This window comes from Patagioenas fasciata, chromosome 1 (genome assembly GCF_037038585.1).
Source record: "Patagioenas fasciata isolate bPatFas1 chromosome 1, bPatFas1.hap1, whole genome shotgun sequence".
In the NCBI taxonomy this organism is placed as follows: Eukaryota; Metazoa; Chordata; class Aves; order Columbiformes; family Columbidae; genus Patagioenas; species Patagioenas fasciata.
Window position 1 is genome coordinate 117,745,120 of NC_092520.1, and position 22,232 is coordinate 117,767,351.

The 22,232-nt window shown below is 41.3% G+C and overlaps 1 protein-coding gene across 5 annotated transcripts; it reads right to left on the reverse strand.

Moving 5' to 3' along the window:
- Positions 1–52: 52 nt before the first annotated feature.
- AKAP17A (A-kinase anchoring protein 17A) lies at positions 53–11,223 on the reverse strand. Of its 5 annotated transcripts, XR_011740800.1 has the most exons (7): positions 11,135–11,223; positions 9,563–10,762; positions 7,211–7,359; positions 5,857–6,097; positions 3,515–4,409; positions 919–1,129; positions 53–262 (listed from the first exon to the last, which is right to left on the reverse strand). XR_011740800.1 is itself a non-coding variant. In XM_071813352.1 (6 exons), the coding sequence occupies exons 2-6, from the start codon at positions 10,322–10,324 to the stop codon at positions 1,107–1,109; spliced, it is 2,067 nt and encodes a 688-aa protein (XP_071669453.1). In that variant the 5' UTR covers positions 10,325–10,762; positions 11,135–11,223; the 3' UTR covers positions 405–1,106. The 5 variants fall into 5 exon arrangements, 4 of the variants coding, with proteins under 4 accessions (XP_071669453.1, XP_071669446.1, XP_065711583.1 ...); XM_071813352.1 differs by lacking the exon at positions 53–262 and having other exon boundaries at positions 405–1,126; XM_071813345.1 differs by lacking the exon at positions 53–262 and having other exon boundaries at positions 405–1,129.
- Positions 11,224–22,232: the final 11,009 nt, after the last annotated feature.

Below are 22,232 nucleotides of genomic sequence, written 5' to 3' on the forward strand. Positions count from 1 at the left end.
AACTCAAGGTCACTCAACAGACATACAGTGAAATGGAAGAAAAGAGACCAACTGATTTTACCTGCTTTTAGACAGCTCCTGAAAGACAGTCTTGCAAATCCAAGAAATCAGGTAAGATTTAACCTATCAGCATTACAACATTCTTCCAGAGTAGGGAAAAATATCAGTAACTGCAATATTTCAGCTTCTGGAAGTCAATATTACAAAGCCTGCTGGTATCCTAGGTTCTTTTGTTTGAAACACGAAGACCCCTAGAAGATAACTAGTAGAAACATACTGACTATCAATACAGAACAAAGAGTAATTGTTTAGTATAAAAAATTACATTATTTAAGTTATTGCATCAGTGAGGTTTTAGCAGTAGTGCAAGCACATAATTCAGCCATCATAAAAACCTGAAGAAATTACTTTGGGCACAGAATAATTTATATTTGTGACCTTATTGTAAGATTACAGTTTCAACTTTTTTCAAGTTTCCTTGCAGTTCAAAACCTATCATCCATGAAGATCACAAGCAGACTGATATCCAGCCAGTCTTGGAGCAATGGCCACCTCAGAAAAACAAAATCCCTCATTTTTATTGTTGAGCATGATGTTACATGTCACAGGATACTCCTTTGGTCAGTTGGGGTGAGCTGTCCCAGCTGTGTTCCTTCCAAACCTCCGCCTATCCATTCGGAGAGGTGCACACAAAATGGGAAACAGAGGAGGCCTTGACACTGTGCAAGCACCACTCAGCAATAGGCAAAGCATCAGTGTGTTGTCAACACTGTCACAAATCCAAAACACAGTGCCATACCAGCAGCCACAAAGAGTGTTAAGTCAAATCCCAGCCAGATCCAGTACAAGGACACACGAGGCAATATCAGTTTCACGGAATTCAAAAGATTTTGGAGAGCTTTGATGCAAAACACATACCTGAAGCAACAATACCGCTAAGTGTTTGAACAGATAAAACTCTGCACTGAGCAGTTACTGGGCAACTTTAGGTGCTAGCAGTTTGAACAGGTTTTGACTGGGTTCGGCTGGCCAACTGCAAGAGGACTTCTTCCACATTCCCTCTCCATTTTGGGAAGTAAGTATTTGCGAGTAGCTTCAAAGTACTTTCAGGCTTTTCTTCCTGAAGCTGCTGTGAAAAGAAATAATATAAGCACTATAAACAACTGGGTTACTTTGTGTTACTGCACTTTTAGGACATTCTATGAAGCCAGTGCTGGATATGGTGTATTAAGTTGGAATGACTGTCAAGGTCTGAGAGCTGAACATCCCACAGTTATCTCCTCTGGCCTCAGAAATTGCCTTAAACATCAGGGAAGCTCACAAAATGTAATCATTTCAGGGTGAGATATGGCGCCTTCTCTGGAGCAAAAAAAAAAAAAAAAATCAAGAACAGACTTTTTTTTCATATTAACTAACAATACCTGTTGGATTCTTCCAGTATGACTCATTAACACTTTTCGGTGACTGCCACTGCTTTAACTGCTTCCACTCTTGGCAATGACACTGAAAATTCATAGCTTGATGACTTCCTGAAAGTAGCATTATAAACTAGCATCTCCCTGATTACTTACATAATGCATCAAGACCCCCACCCAACATATCAATCCCAATGAAAATCCACAGCAGAAATATACTGCAGAAATACCAGCAAGAATCTAATCCCGAGCTTAAAGATATTGGAAGTGACAGCCACTAGTTAAACTTCTAACATAACTGCAGATAGAATACACTTCTTTTTATAAAAGTGGTGTTACCATGGGCAGTGTTGTCACTATTTAAGAGCAGGCTAAGCAGAATTGCATGTATTTACAAACAGGCATCCCACCAGCCTCATCAAATACTTGCAACCAACATTAGAATGGATTTTAGCCAAATCATTACTGAAGTTGAACTTGTCTTCAGGCAGAAAGGCTTTTAGCACTTTGACAAAGATAACAGAAAAATGAACTCTCCACAGAAAGCAACTGCTCAGAATTCAAGAGAGCCATGATGTTCAGATGATTAGATAAATCAGTCTAAATCTCAATCCCCAAGACAATGGTGAAACTCATAAGAGAAGTCACAAAAACTTGAGAAGTAACATAATTGAGATTTTTAAAAACATGAATTGCCAGGAAAAGAATGTCTCTTTTTCCCACAGGTAGTAGCTACAAAGATTTCAGCAGCACGATCTAGTAATAAACAAGCCCCATATGGATTCACTGAAAGCAATGCAGACAAATTCAGCCAGCCAGGGATCCAGCTGAGCTGCAGCACCAATGTGTTCCTCAGGCACTCCAGGAAAGGGATGCACTTTGATGTGATGCATCAGTGTGAGGAAAATGGCATCTGAAGGCTGTAGATAAAGAGCACATGCCCTGCTGAATTAACAGCTGACATAACAGGACCACCAAGAAGCATGGCTGAGCTTCATTATTCCAATGTGTCTAGTGATTTTTTTCAACAACTGGGCTCTCATACAACATTTCTGCAGATTTTAATACACTGACATACAAAAACAGCAACTTCAGTTTGCTGGAAACAGTTTTCTTTTTAATTTTACCATAAAAAGGCAAAATAAACTCTTTCACTGTAATGTTATAGCTTTTAATATTCCTGAGCTGCATTTTAGAAGCAAAAGTATTCTTAAATGGTTTTTACAAGATACTGCAGCCTTACTTTCCAACACCACAAGTAAAAACAATTTCGCAAGAAGAAGGCCCCTTTTTCAAAAGACAATGGCTAACTCTGTATGTACCTGAAAAATGCTTCAAGTGGTCCTGTGCCACCTGAAGCAATTACAAAGCCAAATATGTCAACAAAATAACAGACAACTTTTCAACCATTTTGACTGCTTCTTACTTCAGTGTGCCTTTCTCACATGGAAAGTATTATTCTACAGATGTCATTACACACTAGAATAATTAGGGCACCAAAGCTTGGCACCATACAGACATTTGACGGAATCATAGCAGTTTAAAAGATAACCTGCATACCTTTATAGTCAGTTTTAAGAACTGTATGAAAGACCTGCTCTCCATCTCAATCAGCAAAAACTCTTCGATAAATGTGAATTATTGAATGCATGAGAAAGTATTTAAAATCAAACCTATATGTAATAGCTTGTCACATCTGGAGTTCCTATAACTGGCACCCATGTACTTCTCAAGCCAAATTAGGTGATAATGAGATAAAAACTAAATTGGCTAAAATTATGGTTTAGAAAACTGAAAATCAAGAAAATAAGTTGGCTTTTAGCATTGTAGGAACTCAAGCACAAGCACAGGTGGTTATACCTACACTGTGGCAGAAACCTAGAAAGAGACAACAAAGCACGAAGGAACGTCAGAAAAACAGGCATCTATTTTCTTGATTTCAGGGACTAGATGCTAGTTAAGCATTGGCTGAAACAAATGCAACTATAGCAGTCACACCGATGAGGTCTTGTTTACAACTTTCTGGCCCTTTTGTCCAACCACAGCCTTTCCAAGGAGCCAAGGCCTCCACTACCCACTCCAAGTACTCCTTTGCTTACTCAGTGATCTCCGGTGCCTTCGTCTCCTGCTCACACTTCTGCGACTATAACTTCTTTCTCTTCTGTCTCGCTTACGTTCGCTACTGCGACTTCTTCTGTAACGTGAACGCCTGGGGCTTACACTTCTTCGACGAGGACTATGGCTTCGTCGAGGACTGTAACTTCTGCTAGAGTGTCTATAATCCTTCCTTTCTTTCCTGCACCTTTCATCCCGGTAACTCACATCTCTTCTGTGTCTGCTCCTCTCTCGTTTACCCTTATTCTCATCAGTGTTTATGCTGCTACATGAACGGCTCTTTCTTCTTCTTGACTCTGTGCTACGTTTGCGCGTCTCACAGTGAGAGTCCTTCCTGCAGGCATTCTGGTCACAGCTAGAAAGGCTCTTCTGCTGCTGGTTACTGGTGGGACCACATGATCCAGAATTTTTTTTCTCAGAACATTTCTCAGAGTTTGTGGTATGAAGTTTCTGACCTTCTTTGACATGAACTTTGTCATGAACGTTGCCATTCAAGTACTTGCACTGAGTATTTACACTCTCAGGGGACACTGCTTCTCTTCGAGAGCCGGGAGCCAGTTTCCCTGTAACAGCCTGTCCTGAGGTAGAAGTGATGCAGCTGGATGACACAGTGTGTGGAGCATCACTAGGGTCCTTCAGCATGTCAGACTGAGATGCTTCAGTTTCTTCTTTGTTTTGATTAATTGCATCCATTTTCTTGCTCAAAAGATTGTTCAGTAGTTTCTCCCTCAATTCCTTTTCTTTTCTCTGTAATCCTAGTGCTCTCTCTTTTTCCTCTTCCACACGTTTGAGCTCAGCCTCCTGGAGCCTTCGTCTCTCCTCTAGCTGCTGAAGGCGAATCTTTTCTTCATTATGCTCTTGCTCCAAAAGCTTTACTGCCTGAAAGATAGTCAAAGGAAAGGTAAGAGTAAACAAGAAAATATTTACAGACCTGCTCATGCTTCCAAGTTATACCATAACACAAAAGCAGCAATCAGGAAAAGAAAATCTAACAAACAAAACTTAACCATCCCAAAATAAAATGGTTGTTTCCTTCTTAAAGCGAAAAAAACCCACAAACTAAAACAACCAAACAAAAAGCCCACCAACACACAGCATTCATAAGGTGCCACATTGGTATTAGTCCACAAACTCAGTTCTGAGTGTTAATTTCTCCCAGCTGTTTCACAAGGCAAAAACAAAGCTTGGTCTTTATGGCTCCTTAATATGACAAGACTAACACACAAGCTAGAAGAACATGTAAAATTTCAAGTACTAAAATACTTTTAGCAGAGTCAACACTTGAAGGTTTCAGTCAAATTTAAAACATTAATTTCTCTTAGATGATTGCAATCTTTGGTTCACAGATGACTTTACAATGAATCCAAAAATCCAGCAAATAATTACATGTGTATTATGTAGAAACCAATCCTCTTTTGTCAACCACTTCAGAAACACATAATACTAAAAAAGGTTCAAACTTTTTTTTTATTCTAACCCAGACAAATTGCTGAGCATATACATCAAACAGTGCTCTATTTTATCAGACAACCTTTCTGTTTCAGAGCTGCGAAGTTATAAGGCCTGCAAGAAGCATTTCTCCCTTCTCCTAGCATATGACTGACCACAGAGCACTGTATGAGCTCTAATTCAAAATCACTCCTGAGGTACACTGGCATCAAGGAAAAAATCCTGTGCTTTGCCACACAGTTTTTCATTACCGCAGGAAATACTTAGTATACATTACATTACAGCCTCACATGACTTTATCCAAGTCTTAAGGCAATGACATTCTGTTCCAGTGAAAAATGACAATATTGTTAGAGAGACCAGATCTAACATTCAAAACCCGAGCTGACAGTACTTTTTCTAAAGAAAAATCATTCAGCACATTTTCAAACATCAAATAATGAAGGCTCATTCTCTGAATATGCAAAGAACAGTTAACAGAAATGCTGAAGAGCCAGAAGAGAAATGGCATCAAAACTGCAATTAGAAATCAGGAGTCTTGCACCTTATGCTCTGTGTTTAGTTCCCTTTATCATGCTTACACAATCTTTTCCGGGATTTAAGAGCAAGCCTGTCAATTAGTTTATGTGTAAAAAATGCTATTCAGGACTACAGGTTCAAGTTCACTCTTCCATTTACCTATATGTGCATATTTTACCAATGGAGGAATACTCTTTCATTGCACTTTTTTGAATTTTTGGTCTAACGAATAGCATCTGAAGCAGTACTGAATCTGCTTTTTTTTTAATTAACAGCACTCCTCACTCCTCCTCAAGTCAGCAAAAGGCTTTGCTTTGCTGTGTTCTTAATTAGCTTCTCAAAGAAATATTGAAATTACCTTTGCCCTGCTTAGCAGTTCTGCAATTAGTCTAATGGACTGAAGATTTCTCTGAGCTAACAGGAGCTTCCTTTCTTCTAACTTTATCTTCTCTTGCAGTTTTTTCTGCTCTTCAGCTTGAAGCTTCTCAAGTTGCTTTTTATTTCGCCGAACTTCACGATCTTTCTGTTTCTGTTCTCTCTTCCGCAACTTTTCTTCTCTTTTTCGCTCTCTCTCATGTTCTTCAAGCTCTCTCTGCTTCCTAAAAAGAGATTAATATTTTCACCTTATCTAGGGCAGGTACAATTTTAGACTCCTACTCTACCTAAAAAATGTATTTTCTACTTTAAGTAAATTTGTTTCTAAGTAAGTCTTGTTGATTACTGGAAAACTGAACTAGAAAACAGTGAATATTTTAATCATTACTTGTGACAGCAAAAAATCATCAGTCTGTCAATACTTAAAACCAAGTTGGAATCCAAACACACAGCATGGCTACAACAACAAAAACATTTTTTTAAACCAACTTGAACAGAGACAATAACAATACATTAGGCAGCTGGAGAGTCAGTTGTCACTGTAAGAAATTACCAAGCCAATTAATGTGTACATGGGTTCGTGATTTTTATTTCAGGCATTAGGACAAAATCGTAGCCTATGTAAAAGGCTGAGGGTTTTTGAGGTCAGGTATCTAATGGCATAACTTTCAGGAAATTTAATATTTTGCAGATTTAATATTTTGAACTAAATATAAGCATTAGTGATAATATAAATAACCTTACTGTTTCACGAATTAGTTAATAACTAAACATTGAGCAATGAGAATTTATACACATCAAGGCAACTGGACACCAACGTAACTGCTGAAACAATGTGCACCATTCATGTTTATATTCTGAACAGCTGTCTTCCGATACTTGCATCCATATACATTTTCTTAAAATGTCACTGTTAAGATATGCTTGTATCTCATCCTTTTCCTGGAAAAAATACTGATGCTAAGAACAAATGAGCTTTATAAAATGAAAGTTACTTACTAGTAGAACTAGTGCATAACTTTCTATTGCCTATTTACAACGCTCATTTTTCCATCAGAATGACTATATATCATGTAAATTCCCAGCTCTTGAAATTACAGTTCACACCCCCCCCCAAAAAAGTGTAAAAATACTCAAACTCTCATCATCCCCAAACCCTACTTCCTCAAAAGGGCCACTTCATTCTTACAGTTTTAAGTGCTCCACTTTAGCTACAGAAGTAGAACTCTGAAACAAAATTTGTCTTTAGTTATTTTCTATCTATTGGTGCTGATATGGAGTAATTGCAGTTTTGTTATGCATAACTGTTAAAAATATAAGCAATATGCAATAAATACCTTTCTTCCTCTTTTTGTCTTTCCTCAGCTTCTTTTTCTTTACGTTTTTGTTCTTCTCTCTGTTTTTCAAGCTCTTGAAGCTTTTCCCTTTCAAGTTGACGCTTCTTAATTGATGCATCACTGAGATGTTTTGTTGAGTCAAAAGAAACCTTTGCAGGATACAATTGAAAATAGTTTTAAGTAGACTAAAAAAAAAAAAAAAAACAAACCAAAACAAAAACCTGCACAATCCCCAACAATTTTAACCCAGCAGAAAGGTATCCAAACTGCAGCATAAGTACAATCAGAAATATAAAACCTTTTTCAAAACTAAGGCAACTTCTCTATGTGCCCAGAGCAAGTACCAGAGTACTATAACCAGATAAGTGGGAACTACATGTCTGCACACTAGTGCAATTGGATACCAGTTTACACTTTTGTGTGTGTTTGACATACAAAGTAAACCCAAGCGTGGTTTAGGCCCTGGCTGTCCAATGTTTTCAACTTGTCAGAACAGGAACATACAGAACTCTTTCAACTCATGTCTGCTATCAGGGACTGTACAGCACTAGACAGAAGAGGGCCTTAACCAACGCCTCACTTTCTGTCTACCACTATGATCCTTAAGTTCAACAGAAGAAACAGTTCTACAACATTCAGTACCTGGTTTAAGCCTCTTCACCAATTCTAACACCAAGATTCCCAAACTGAGGTCCACTGAGCTGAAGCTCCAAGTTTGAAAGAGGGAACACAAGTGAGAGGGAAGTTACATCTGAGCAATGCGGCCAGGGAAAACATTCAGCGTCCAGGACATATGGGCACATCTTGGCCATGTCCAGCTGCACCTTGGAACAGGAAACCAGAAGACATCACACCCTTGGTGTCCTCATCTCCCACTCTAGATACCAATGTCTGCGTGGGCAGGCAGGGGTCCGTAACACATTCCTGAACGGCTGCTGTCATGAACCATGGGGTAGAGAACAAGGAGCACATACTCTGCAGTTTAATTAACCCAGGCTCTATGTAAAATGATGTTTCACTAAGAGGCTAAAATGACAGGCAGGTAGAAACACACAAAGTGTTGTGACCTTGTATGAAAGAGATCTATCCTGACAGCATACACAGCCCTCTTTTCTTTCCTATCAATCCCCACGGCAGCTGCCAGGAAGGCTTCCGCTTACACGGTCAAACTAAATTTGGGAACCCTGATCCACCCCATGAAAGTGACAGTTCGAACTTCACATCCCCTTGAAAACATTGAGGGTCAACATTACAAACAGTTTCCATGCTTCAACTGACAGACTTTGATAACAAGATAAAAGATTGCAGTATATTACCTATACTGACTAAACTAAAACATAGATAAATATTTGCATATTCCCACATTACACAAAGGAATACTAGTTTTTTCATGAAATACACTTTCTGATTTGATGAATGACTATTGAGCATACTCAAATACACATGCAAACATTTCCATTAACTAATATATAAAGGCACAGACCATCTCCAAACATATCAGAGCAAGCTTTCTTCATGCCATACTTTCACAGATACTACAACTGAACAGCCTTGTTCTCTCCTATCACAGCTGTTTTCTTGGACCATGAGGTCACAGAAAAAAAAGATCTGGAAAACTCAGTAAATAAGTATTATGAATTAGGCATACTGCATTCACAGGAAACTGAGCTACAGGTTAAGGTTATCATTTAAATTTTTGTGGGGCCCTTCTGTATCTGAAATACACTAATGATTCACTGTGTATTCCACAGGCCTTACAGGCCACATGCTATTAAACTTCACAGTTCTGACAGTCATCTGGTAGGCCTCATTATCCAAGCAGGGACAGGCAGTGAAACTCTCCCTCAAAACTTCTAATTGTAGCGAACACAAGAGAGAACAACGCATGTTAAAGTCAGCTTTTTGGTGAAAGATGTCTGAACTTGTTCAGAATTAGAATTTTTAGTGAAATGACAGGATTTATGAACACACTTTTTTTTTTTTTAAAAAAAAACCCAAAAAACAAAACAAAACAAAACAAAACAAACATTTAGCCAGTCATGTTGATGTACTTGGTCCTTCCATCAAGCAGTTTTTCATTTCTAGAACTATCTTGTTAAAAAAAAAAAAAAGCAAAGTCCCATCCACTTTGTTCAGGTAGTCTAACAACACAATTTTTCTGCCATCATTTTCCTTTAAAAATTCTATCATGGCTGTTCCATAAAACCACCTTAATGCTGTTTATGTCACCTGTTGTCATTGCTACAGTACATAGATGTAGGTTTTAAACACTACGGAAATATATTTTGTTACAATTTCGTTATACTTGTTTTTTTTACCTGGGTTCCCATAAAAAAGCCTGCAGTTTCTCACCTTTATATTGCAAGCCACTGCTTTGCCATCATCGCCTTTATACATCAGCTTCATCCCTCGCAGGGCATTCATGGCCTTAATGAAACCTGCGTACTCCCGATACTGAACATAAGCTTCAAAATTTAAATGGCCTCCAAAACTGAAAGTGTGAAAATTTCTGCCAGTCATTTCTTCTCTGTAAGGGTCCAGCATGGGTATGTCCACATTACGTATTTCTCCAAATTTACTGAATACTTTTATAAGGACTTCTTCACTTGGCTTTTCCGAGCCAGAGTCCTTTGCCGCAAACCACTTACAAGGCAAGCCCTCTAGGTGAATCGTATCTGGCCTTTCCCCTGGCAAAGTTTCATTCATATCTTTTGCATCACGGAAAAATGAGTCCCAGTCATGTCTGGTAGGAAAGTCAATCTTATATTCTGCAGCACGGACTTTTAAAATGTCAGAGAAGCCACTCAGCTTTATTGTTTTGCCATCAAGGCACGCCAGAAAAGATTTAACCAAACTCTTGTTTTCAACCTCTCCTTCAAACCGGATGAAATCCATCGTGCTTTTAGAAATCCGCAGAGTGGAAAACTGATGAGTTTGCACCATCCCTTTCAATCTTTCCATCACTTCCCAGTTTGAAATGGATTTTCCCGGTTGTTTCAGCTGAGGAAGTGCCACACTGATGGTCATTTTTGTAATGGGTTTAAGGTATAACCCACAGGGAGCACAGAGCTCTACAGCTTCTGATGTATCATGAACTATTGTTGCAGCAGCCATAACACAGAAAAAGCATAGGATAAAAAAAAGATGCAAGTTTAAGTTGCAGGCCAACAGTAGTCAAATAAAATAGCCCTTATCCGTAAATAATTTAATTCTTTGGCCACTTAACCATTCCCAAGTTAAAACAATATCTCCTAATACAAGAGTCAATTACGGAGTTAAAACTGAGTAGTACAAACATCTTAAATTACTTTATAACTACTAGAGCCTATAAGTAATTAAACCTCCTAAAGAAATACAAGAAGCTGATGACAATCTTAGGAATACATGAAGTTGGTATGTGATGGCTCAGAAAGCAGCTACCCTTTTTACGGGAGGAAGAGACAGGCGGAGCGATGTCACACCGCTTTGAAGTCTACTTAACACCCAGTAAACCCCAGCAGGCTAGCGCCGAGGCGGCCCCCACGTTCCGTAGCACAAAGGCCTGAAAGGTGTCTGCAACGAGAGAAAAACGTCCCTATGGTTTAAAAGCCAGAAGCCCCAACGCCCTCGCAGCGGCGCTCAGCAGTCTCCCCACCGCCAGGCGGGGGAGCGCCGGGAGCCGCACCGCGGCCAGTGACCACCGCCGGCCGCACAACCCGCCCGCGGGAAGGTCGGCAGCTGACCCCGACGGGAGGAGCCCGGGCGGAGGGCAGAGACCCCGCCGATACGCCAGCGCCAAAGGCCTCCGAGCGGCCCAGGCCGGGTTGAGCAAGGTTCCCCGCACCCTCCCCCGCCGGCTACCCTACGCGTTCCCCGGCCTCCCTCCACCCCGCCGCAGGGACCCTCCCGGCGCCCGCCCCACCCGTCGCCGCGCTGCGGCCCGACCTGGCCCGGCCCCACCGACAACAGCCCCGCTGCGCTGCTCCCTAGCCCCGGACCCTGCCCCGCCGCGCGCCGCCGGGGCTACTTCCGCTTCCGCGTGGCGGCAAGGGGGCGGGCGCGCTCTCTATGGGAGGCCTCTCTATGACCGCGCCGTGAGGACGACGCCTGGCGGCGGGGCGGGAAAGTGGCCCAGAACCAACATGAGTGCTGCTCTTAAGTGAAATGCAAGCCCTTTTTGCTTGCTTCCCCACAAAGAAATACGCTCTTTGAAGCACAAGTCTGATGAGGAGCGGCTGCGGGGGACCTGGGGCTGTTCAGCCTGGAGAAAAGGAGGCTGAGGGGAGGCCTTATCGCTGTCTGCAACTACCTGAAAGGAGGTTGTAGCATGGAGAGTGCTGGTCTCTTCTCCCAAGTAGCAAGTGACAGGACGAGAGGAAATGGCCTCAAATTGTACCAGGGGAGATTTAGACTGGGTATTAGGAAAAATTTCTTCACAGAAGAGGTTGTAAAGCACTGGAACAGTCTACCCGGGGAAGTGGTGTAGTCACCATCCCTGGAGGTGTTTAAAAGACATGCAGATGTGGAGCTTAGGGACATGGCTTAGTGTAGGGCTGTCATACTCATTTTCACTGGGGGCCACATCACAAATGGCTGAATGTAATTTTAGGACCGCATCAATGTAACTACTTTGAAAGCAACCACAAGGCTGGTTCAACCCCCAGGGAAAATGAGTTTGAGATCCCTGGGTTAGTGCTAGAATTAATAGAATTAATGATTGGACTCTATGATCTTGAGGGTTTCTTCCAACCGAAAAGATTCTATGATTCTGTAGTTGGGTTAGTGTGTGAACAACCAGTATGTATGAACAGGTATGTTTCCCAGTAAGGTAATTTCCGCCATTTCCTTCTGGCAGCCTGGGGCACGAGGGCACAGACACCCTGTCAAAAGCCACCCAGTCAACTGGAGACCAGAGCTGTCATGTCTGCAGTCACCAGCTACCAAAGTGGATAGCCTCCTACTTGCTGCTTACCACACATTTCCATCCGTTTGTGCTTTATTTTTTTAAACAAACCCAAACTCTGTATTTATGAAAGAGTGGCACAGACCAATGAGACATAATTTAGTGGCATAAAAATCAAATCATAGAATAGTAGAATAATTTTGATCGGAAGAAACCCTCAAGATCATCAAGTCCAATCATTAATCTAACATTGCCATTGCCATTTCTAAACCTTGTCCCTAAGCACCACATCTATACATCTTTTAAATACCGCCAGGTTTGATGACTCAACCACTTCCCTGGGGAGTGTATCCCAACGCCTGACAGCCCTTTCTGTAAAGAATGTTTTCCTAATACCCAACCTAAACCTCCTGTGGTGCAACTTGAGGCTGTTTTCTCTTTTCCTATTGCTTGTTACTTGGGAGAAGAGACCAACCCCCTCCATGCTACAACCTCTTTTCAGGTAGTTACAGAGAATGATAAGGTCTCCCCTCAGCCTCCTTTTCTCCAGGCTAAACAGCTCCAGTTCCCGCAGCTGCTCCTCGTCAGACTTGTGCTCCAGACCCTTTGTAACCATTCTCTGAACTGTGTTTATCACCTCAATGTGTTTTCTGTAGCGAGCGGCCCAAAACTGAACACAATATTTGAGATGCATCCTCACCCATGGATGAGTAGTGCTATTTGATATGCTGTAAGATGTCCAAGGGTCTGAAAAACATGCCACATGATGTACAGGAAACCTGACCACACTGTCAGCTGGAGCTTATGCTGGATACCCCACAGCATCCCAAATTGCATGTGAGTTAGAATGTGAGTTAGCATGTGAGTTAGAAACATGCAATGAGCTTTTGGTGTCATCTTAGATGCTGTGGGGTCTGGGTCCTGCTTGGCTTTCACATGCTACTTTAGAACAGAGTGAGCCTCCACAAATCCTGTGTTGAACCTACTGCACCTTGTGGCAGGTGCACTTGACACCCCCTGGTCAAACCAGCAGCAGTTTGTTCCAGTCTCCAGAGGAGGTAAAGGCCTGAGCCACAGCCAGGCCAAGAACTCCTGCCAGGAGACCCACAGGGAAGCAGAATGGCACATTGAATGCCAGTGTCTTGTGGGCTCAGGGAGTCTCATGCAGACTTCTCCTATTGTACGCAATTTGACTATGAGTCAACCATTTCATTCTACAAATACAACAGCCTGGATGAGCCCACTCTGAGCTCTCCCTGCTAAATAAATGAGTTGTATGGCAATGGTTTTACTACTCACAGGTCAGTGGATGAGCACAATTCAAGTTCAATATTGATCATTTAACCTAAGTAGATGCACGTCAAATGTAATGGATTGTTTAGGGATATAAGGTTGTATGATTTTTAGTGTACTCTTTGATTCATGTTACTTGGTAGACTAGATTTTCTAAAATTTTAAGCTCATATTTACCAAAAGCAACCGCACACTACACTAAACACCTGCAAGATAAAGTCTAGCTTGCATTTTTCTGGGAAAAATGGAACTAACCGGGAAAACAACGCAGAGACATCACAGACATCTGCACAGCAGGGTCTGTTTGCACTTCGCTAACAAGAAAGGATACATTCAAGGATATGGACCAAAAACAATGTCTACAACTAAACAAAACAGAGGCCCACGTGGAATCAGGGAAAACGGGTTCAACGGGGAGCAAGGGACCTGGTGGTGAAATTTTTCTATTAGGTTGAATCTTGGTGTGATCTTTATAGATATAAAAGTTTGTAGTTTTCTGTGCTTGAGCGGATCTCTGTGTAGGTACCTGGCTTGAGTCAGCCCTTTTGTTATTTTACTCCATTAAATATTTTTCCTGAAAATTTTGCTTCCTGAAAGTCTACTTTGCATATGATTACAGGTCTCTTCTGAAAGTTTTTCTTCGGAGCTCTAAGTACAGGCTCCTGAGTGAACTGTTATCAGGGGAAGAAGAACCCCGAACGTTTGCATCGTGGCGGATATACACATCGCCTGAGAGTTTGCCTCTGGAGCTTCAAAACACAGCCCCTGGAGTGAAGACACCTGAAGGTTTGCTTCATGAACAAATACACGCGCCTGGAAAGAAGGTAAGCAATATTTGGTTTGGTATATCTCCCCCATGCAGTAAATAATAGAGCAAACCTGTCACTGAACTCTTTAAGGTCACGCGTCTTTTTAAGAAATCTAAACATAGTTCTGCAGCAAGCAGAACCCTAAATTACTCTCCTGCGACACACCTAAGCTGACATCTCCATTACCCTATGACATCTCGACAGAATCTCAGCCCCTATGGCAGGAAGCTGAAATTCTGTTTCTAGATTACAAGTAGGTACCGGCATGAAGACACATAGAATCATAGAATCGTTTTGGTTAGAAAAGATCTTTAAGATCACTGAGTCCAACCATTAACCTAACTCTAGCACTAAACCATGTCGCTAAAAACCTCTTCTATATGTCTTTGAAACACCTCCAGGGATAGTGATTTAACCATGCCCCTGGGCAGCCTGTTCCAATACCTGACAACCCTTTCCATGAAGAAATTTTTCCTAATATCCAATCTGAACCTCCCCTGGTGCAACCTGAAGCCATTTCCTCTCATTCTATTACTCATTACCTGGAAGAAGAAACCAACACCCTCTATGCTACAACCTTCTCCCGGTGAATTCAGAGGTCTGAGTCTTTAACAGGATGACATTCTTGGTGTTTTCAATATCCAGGAATTGTTCATTCAACTGGCACCCAAATGGGAAAATATTTCCCTTTCTTCTCCTCATCTGCATGGGGAGAAGAAATGGAAATATGGATAGTATTGATGCGTCTTTACATTATTGTTCACCAATAAATATTTAAGGAACAAAGCACATTCCTTCAATGCTCTCTCATCCTGCACTGGTCCTCAGTTTACAGCAGTGAAAAAAGGTCTTTAAGTTGTGATAGTGAGCCTGGGAGGCAGTTGTCCATTTTGCGCTTCTTTATTTTTTATGTTTGCTTTGCCCACCACATATATGAGGCAAAGGATTTGATACACCAGCAGATGTTCAAGTACTGTTCTTAAGTGATCTTACACTATTTTGCAGATAACACATCAGAGCTTCTCACTGCAGCTTTGCTGCAAGGGCGAAAAATCATGGACTCCACACAATCCAATATGAATTGAAGCAAAGCCTTTTATTACAGAAACAAACCTCCTTATATATGCAGTTATTTCCTTATTATGTGTCCACACTCCAAGCATGCATCAGCTGATTGGATATTGTCCATGTTCACGAGCTGTCCACGTGCCCGAGTCTCGCTGCTAATAGGTCTGCTGATTTACGTTGTGTTTTCAGCTTTCCAAGGTGGCCTTGAAATTCTTTTGGGCCTGGCTAGTTTAATAACAAATCGCCATCTAATAGAAACCCATCCACACATTAACTTCAAGAAAATCCCTCAAACCTCCCACACTTTGCCATCAGCAGATTCCTCATACTTGGGTTTGCTGCAAGTGCAGGGTGCAGAAGTTCCCACGTACAACCAGGAGAAGTTCTGGCTCCATTCCCTGCTCCACCACCCTCCAGATACGTGCTCCCACCTTCTCAGAGAACCCCACTTTCAACACTGGGACTGTAGCTGCATGGCCCTGACTACCTCTCACAGCTGGCTGCTGCTCATCTCTTGCCCAACCTCCTGCACTCATCCAGCAACTCGCCCTCTGCACTGCCTTCCCGCCCCTGTTTTAAAACTGGGCACTTGTATAAACTCCCACCATTTGAGAAGCGAGGACTGCAGCAACCTTCAGCATCAATCTGGGGCTAACCGCTGTGTGAAAATAATGAGTTTGAAGCATCAATTAAAATGCTCAGTGCAGGAGGTCACGGTCAGTCCAGCAGCTGCAGCAAGACCACAGCTGTTGTGCAGAGGTGCTATTTCACATTGCAGATGCTCATAACTGCAGGTCATACTCTGTTTTATGGTTTATTTAAGTACCAGTGTAAACGCAGAATCGGGAACTGCTGCTACTGTATAACAATTTGAAATAGTTTGTGCTTTATAGTGTGAGAGCCTGAGTTTCAGTAGCAGCGCAGTGAGACAATGCATGTGGCAAAGTTTTTGTATCCTGTGCATAGTGATAGCCCCACACCCTGAGACTGTGCCAGAAATAGTTATTATGTATTTAAAACTAAAAGAGAAAATCAATATTCTGAAAAGCTACAAAATGCCAGAACTAAGGTTATCCATGCCGTGATATGAGCCAAAACCATTACAAATTACCATAGAGTATTTTTCTGCTATACTCAAAAGAACTGTTACAAGCATTACATTTAATATTATTGTAAAAGATGTGGGCTGGAAGAAGTAGTGAAAATGTACATAACTTTTAAAGGATATAATCAAGCATCAGTACTGCAGTGTGGCAAGGGTAAACAGTGTCTCTGCTCAAATGCAGTCCTCTGCTTTGCGCAGATGTGTTGTTTTTATTATTATTTTTTTCACTGTAATGAGATACCTAAATGAGTAACTGAAATGTTTCCCCTTGGGTTGCACAGTCTGAACTGAAGGTCAGTAAAGCAATGTTCTCACACCTAACAGGAAGAGGAAGGATGAACAGGCAAAAAAAGGTCAATAAGGGATAGTGTCCAAGTGCAACCATTTATGTAAATCTGTTTTTTTTACTGTAAGACATTTTCTTTCCCCTACTCTAACAAATACATTGTGCTAACAACCTTGAAAACCATCTAGCATGTCTAAAAGCTTGTACCTTTTTTCTGACTTCAACAGATAGTCTAGTAGAAAATTTCAATTTTGCTTATAAACTTTCTTATTCCTACCTTCAGTAGTAACAACACTGAATCCCATAAGAGTTCACTAGAGGGAGCACTTGTTATTTACATATAAATAATAGATATATTCATCAACACAAATAAATAAGCTGTAAACAGCAGATACTAGGTGTTGTATCCATGCCAAAATACAGACCATTCTTCCTTTCTTGGAAGATGATATAATTCTCCCAACTATGCATGGTCTTATCCGTGGTTCTTCTTCTGCTCTTCCTGAAACGCCACATTTTCTTCACCTTAATGGTCATTTGCAGCAATGCATGCAAGATGTTATGTGGTTGTTTACATAAAATAAAACAACAACCCAGTATAATTTGATTTTCTTTCCTTCCATCTTCCTTCCTCTCCAAAACACACTAAAGAAAAAAACCTCTTTTTTGTTTAAAACTTAGCTGTATCTGTTGGAGAATGATATATCTCCTATGCTCATTTAAATCTTTTCAACTATACAATATCCAGAAATACTCCTAGTACATGTCTTTTTGGAAGCAGTTGGAGTATGTGGCACCCTGTGGTTACTTTCAATGTGATTTCTGTTTTCTTGTGTCACTGAACAGGGGACGTCTCTTTACTGTCTCTCACACGGGGGGAAAGCATAATGATTCATTCTGCAATCAAACAGTTTATGGATGGTATTTGAAGGTGGAGGCAGCAGCACAGGAGAATCTCTCGGATGAAGAGATTACATAACTGCTGAAGAGCCACTGCGATGTTTTCTTCAGACTCTAAATAGTCTCTCCCCACAATGCAAAATTAATCCCTGGAGTGGGTAGGAACAGAAGAGTGAACCCAGAATATAACATTTTATATCCCGTGGTAAGAAATAGCTCTAAAATTTGTTCAATTTCCTTTCATTAGTTCTACTCAATTAATATTTTTTTTATCTAACTGAGTGCTGTGTGTCAGTAAAGTGTGGGGATGTGATGGACTGGCTGCCTTGGAAAGAACACCTATTATTAGTAGAAGTTAGGTGCTGATGTGAGGCAATTTTAATAATCACTTCCTGCAGCTGACTCTCCATGGGCCTAATTGTTGTATTCTGTCTAAAGCAGTAGAATATGGCAATATAGAGAGACAATTTCACTCACCCTAGCTTATCTTTATGGCAGATAATTGGTCTTGTTAGCACAAATTAGGAGCAAGCAATGCAGAGCAGGCCTTTTCTACTAATTTATCTCCATGCACTGTGCCCACTGTCATCTATCTTAAACTAAACATAAACAGCAGAATTTCTGCTTTTTGCTTTCACTGAGGAGGAATTGCACCTATAGTGGTACTGATTTATGAACTATCTGGTCAAACTGTAGTGCTGTAACATATAAAACATAAAAATTAGATTCAAGTTCCAGAGACATATTGTGCTATGCTCGCTAGCAAGAGGTATATTTCAAATAGTTGTAGTACCATGCATTTATTTCAGTTTCTATAAAGGCACCCATGAGATGCTTTCACATACTGACAGATTTCAGTAGCTATCACTAAAATACGTCTGAATCTAAAAGACTTGGATTTTATTTTTTTTTTCTACTTTTTTCCCATTATCTGTTTAGGGGGAAATATTTGAATGTGATTCAAATTAACATTTGAAAATTAAGTATTTCCTCCACAATATTACATTTCAAATTTATACCAATCATAAAAGCATCCCATGTCTTTATGTACATTTTTTAAATCAAAACTTTTTCTTAGCAATTTTTGAAGTGAATTTCAAGAGATGTTGGCCTATTTCTTCACCTGTTTCTGAGGCAGAGAAGAGCAACGGGTTAATATCAGTAACCTTCCTCACTGGTATATTTCTCTTTTGACGAAAGGATGAATTTCAAAAGCTTTATTAATAGTGCCGTTGTTGACAGCCCAAATATCTTTTTTTTTTTTTTTTTTAGGGGTGAAACTGCATTGTGAAAATTGTAGAACTTTTAATTTCTGAATAGCTTTTAAGCAGACAAGATCCCCTCTATAGGTTCAACCTGCACTCCCCACTTATGTTTCACCTCATCCAGAAAGACCAGAGACATTTGGGTACATCTGGCATAAGTATGGCATCAATTCCATGTTTCAGCAGCAGTGCCTGTAGCCCGGCCTTGCTTCCCAACTAGACATCGGAGAGTCAGGGGAGTTAGCGGCAGAACACTGCGTTAGGTTTTCATTATTATTGCTTTTTGGTCCTGGCAATCCTTCTTCCTTATTTTCCAGGGTCTGACTGTGAAATCTGGAAAGCTAAACACAGGGAAGATGACCAAGCCAGATCACATCTGATTTGCCAATAACACTGCTCTTTTCATACTGACAGAAACTGTTGATTTCTCTCAGAATGAGCTGCCAGGGCTCATTCATTTTAAACTTTACATCTTAAAAAAATGTTTTCTAGTAATTTCTGTTGCCCAGATAGTGGGTTTATACTAAGATGTGCATTAACACAGCTGAAATAATCATCATGTGGCCCAAACCACTGACAAAGTCTTAATAAAGTTTGTTTCTGACACCTAATATGTATTTACTTCTATATCTACATCTACACATCTATCTATACATACACATGGATACATGTGTACAAACCATACTATGCAAACTGCCCCCTAAGCTCTCTCTGCAGCCAGGACAGACATGCAAGTTTGTGTAGGGAAAGCCCTCTGGTGTTCTGGTGATTCTGTGCTAGGGGATGATGAATCATCCTAGGGATAATTTATAGATATTGTTCTCCCTTCTCTCCCTGGATGTGTAGATGTGTAGGTAGAGACCACTTCTGAAGTGTTTAGATATGAAAAAAGCCTTGGTAGTCAGAATGAAATCTTAAGTTATGTAGGTACCACATATGGCTGATATTGGACAACAATCAACTTTCAGTTAGAGACTGAAAGCTGTTGCCCTGGTTTCAGCTGGGATAGAGTTAATTTTATTCCTGGTAGCTGGTGGTTTGGATTTGTTATGATAATCATGTTGATAACACACGGATGTTTTAGTTGCTGATGAGCAGACATTTTTGGGTCCTCCTACTGCCCTGCCAATGAGAAAGAAGGTGGAGAGTGCACGAAAGGTTGGGAGGGAACACAGCTGGGACATCTGACCCCGACTGACCAAAGGGATATTCCACACCACATGACTTCATGCTCAATATATAAAGCTGGGAGAAGAAGAAGGAAGAGGGGACATTTAGAGTGCTGGTGTTTATGTTCCCAAGTAATGGTTAGGTATGATGGAGGCCGACTTTCCTGGAGATGCTAAACCCCTGGTGCCCATGGGGAGCAGTGAATGAATTCCTGGTTTTGCTTTGCTTGTATGTGCGGCTTTTGCTTTACCTATTAAGCTGCCTTTATCTCAACCCACAAGCTTTCTCACTTTTACCCTTCCAATTCTCTCCTCCATCCGACCTGGGGGCAAGATGAAAGAGTGGCTGCAGGGTCCCGAGCTGCTGGCTGGGGTTAAACCATGACAGTTCCCCAAAAGATTAGGTTTTTGAACTTCAGTGGAAATTCAGGTACTGTTGCTTGAACATATCTAAGTGGTTGTCAGGCAGCCTAGATTACCTACATCTGAAAAGCTTCCATCACAGTCCTGGATGGAGTTCAGACTGTATGTTTCAGCAGCAGTGTTCTCATTGTGGGTTAACGCAGGACATTCATCACATGACAGATATTTGATAGAGTTTCCTATATCCAGATCGGGCTGGTAAATGTGATGCCAGAAGTGTGGATTAACACCAGACCATGCTCAAAGTGGTTTGAAAGTTTGATTTGCCACCAGATACAAGACCTTGCAAAGATCCTTGTACACCTTCCTGTTCCAGGTCTTCCCATTAAATCCAATTGCCCTGACCAGCATTAGCTGGGTTCCACATTGGTGGATCTGCTGCCCAAGGTCCCTATGTGAGGCACAGTGAAGGTAATCGTGATTTGTTGACTGGATTCCCAGATTGACCTTGGACTGGACTTGGCACCTTGTCCTGTCTGATGATCACCAGGCAGTCAGAAGAACCTGTCCCTGTCACCAGTCTGGCCCTGCTTGGGCGCTGTGGCCCTGACTCGTGAAGATGCTGCCCCATCGGTACTGTAGACACTTATGGCTCTTCTTGCCCTAAGGAGAAATCCTTATCCTGCTGTTCCCTGACAGCTGGTTCAGGCCTTGCATTTGAGATAAAGATTCTGGGAAGTATTCTCAAAATAAGCTGTATCAGAAAAGGTGGATATTCAGCGAATTTCACAACTGCTGATAATCTTCTATTTAAGCTCTTCAGAGAACTGGATGCAATTTGTGAGCTGAAGATGTCGTCTGAGCTTTCAGCTTACTGAGAATAGCATGAAGAAATGACTCTGCTAAATGCTTATTTATGATAAACAAATTCATAGACTACTTTCTCTTCAGCTCTCATTAGGATCTTTGATATATTTCCCACATATAGGTGATTCCACGTAAGAGGTAAGTTAAAACAGGATTTGGCAGTTTTCTAAAGTGCTGATGCAACTACCTGGTGTTCAAAGCTTCTGATGAGGAGTGGTGACATCTTCTCAAAGAAGGAAAAAGATCCACAGTGGTGCTGACCACCTACCATCTCTCTTTTCTGAGATGTTTGACTGTATTTACAGCAGAGGATGAACTCACTGTAGAAATTCACCAGGCTACTGAACTGCACCTGGCACAGCTTCTGCTGGTACAGCCTCTGTCAGCCTGGAAGAACATCCCACTGCAAGCACTGATACTGTGATCAACCTGCAGCTGGACATGGGAGCTGCTGGAAAACACAGTACCTAATTAGCCAGATGTACTGGTGGCCCATAATATGGACAGGTGTGGCCAAGTTCACCTGGGCCTGTTACTTCAGTGCTTGTACCAAACAGCCTTCTTGAACACCAGAGTGTTGCTGCTCCTCCCCAGTCCTAGCTGTTCTTGGTAACTTGTGCCTTGATGAATTCAACAGCAGATTTGCACCTCTTGTCCGGAGTCATCCTATTTCAACAAGGTGGGTCACTTCACACTCTTACCTCCCCCCTGAAAGAAGTTGTCTTGAACTATCTGATAGTGTCTAAAACACTTAGAGGCTTCTTGGACAGCACCTTACAGAGCAGTTCACAGTCACATTTTAGAAGAAGGTCATGGGCCTCCTCCCCATGGAAAACCACTTTGCAACATCCAGAGATGAACAGATGGATGGAGAGAGGACTTCCTGTATTTATCTCAGATTTGGTTTGTCACTTTGTCTTGTCTGATGATCACTCAACATTTAAAGGAACCTGTCCCCAACCTGGCCCAGCTCAAGTGCTACAGGACAGTGAGGGCTCTACCTGCCTGTGAAGTC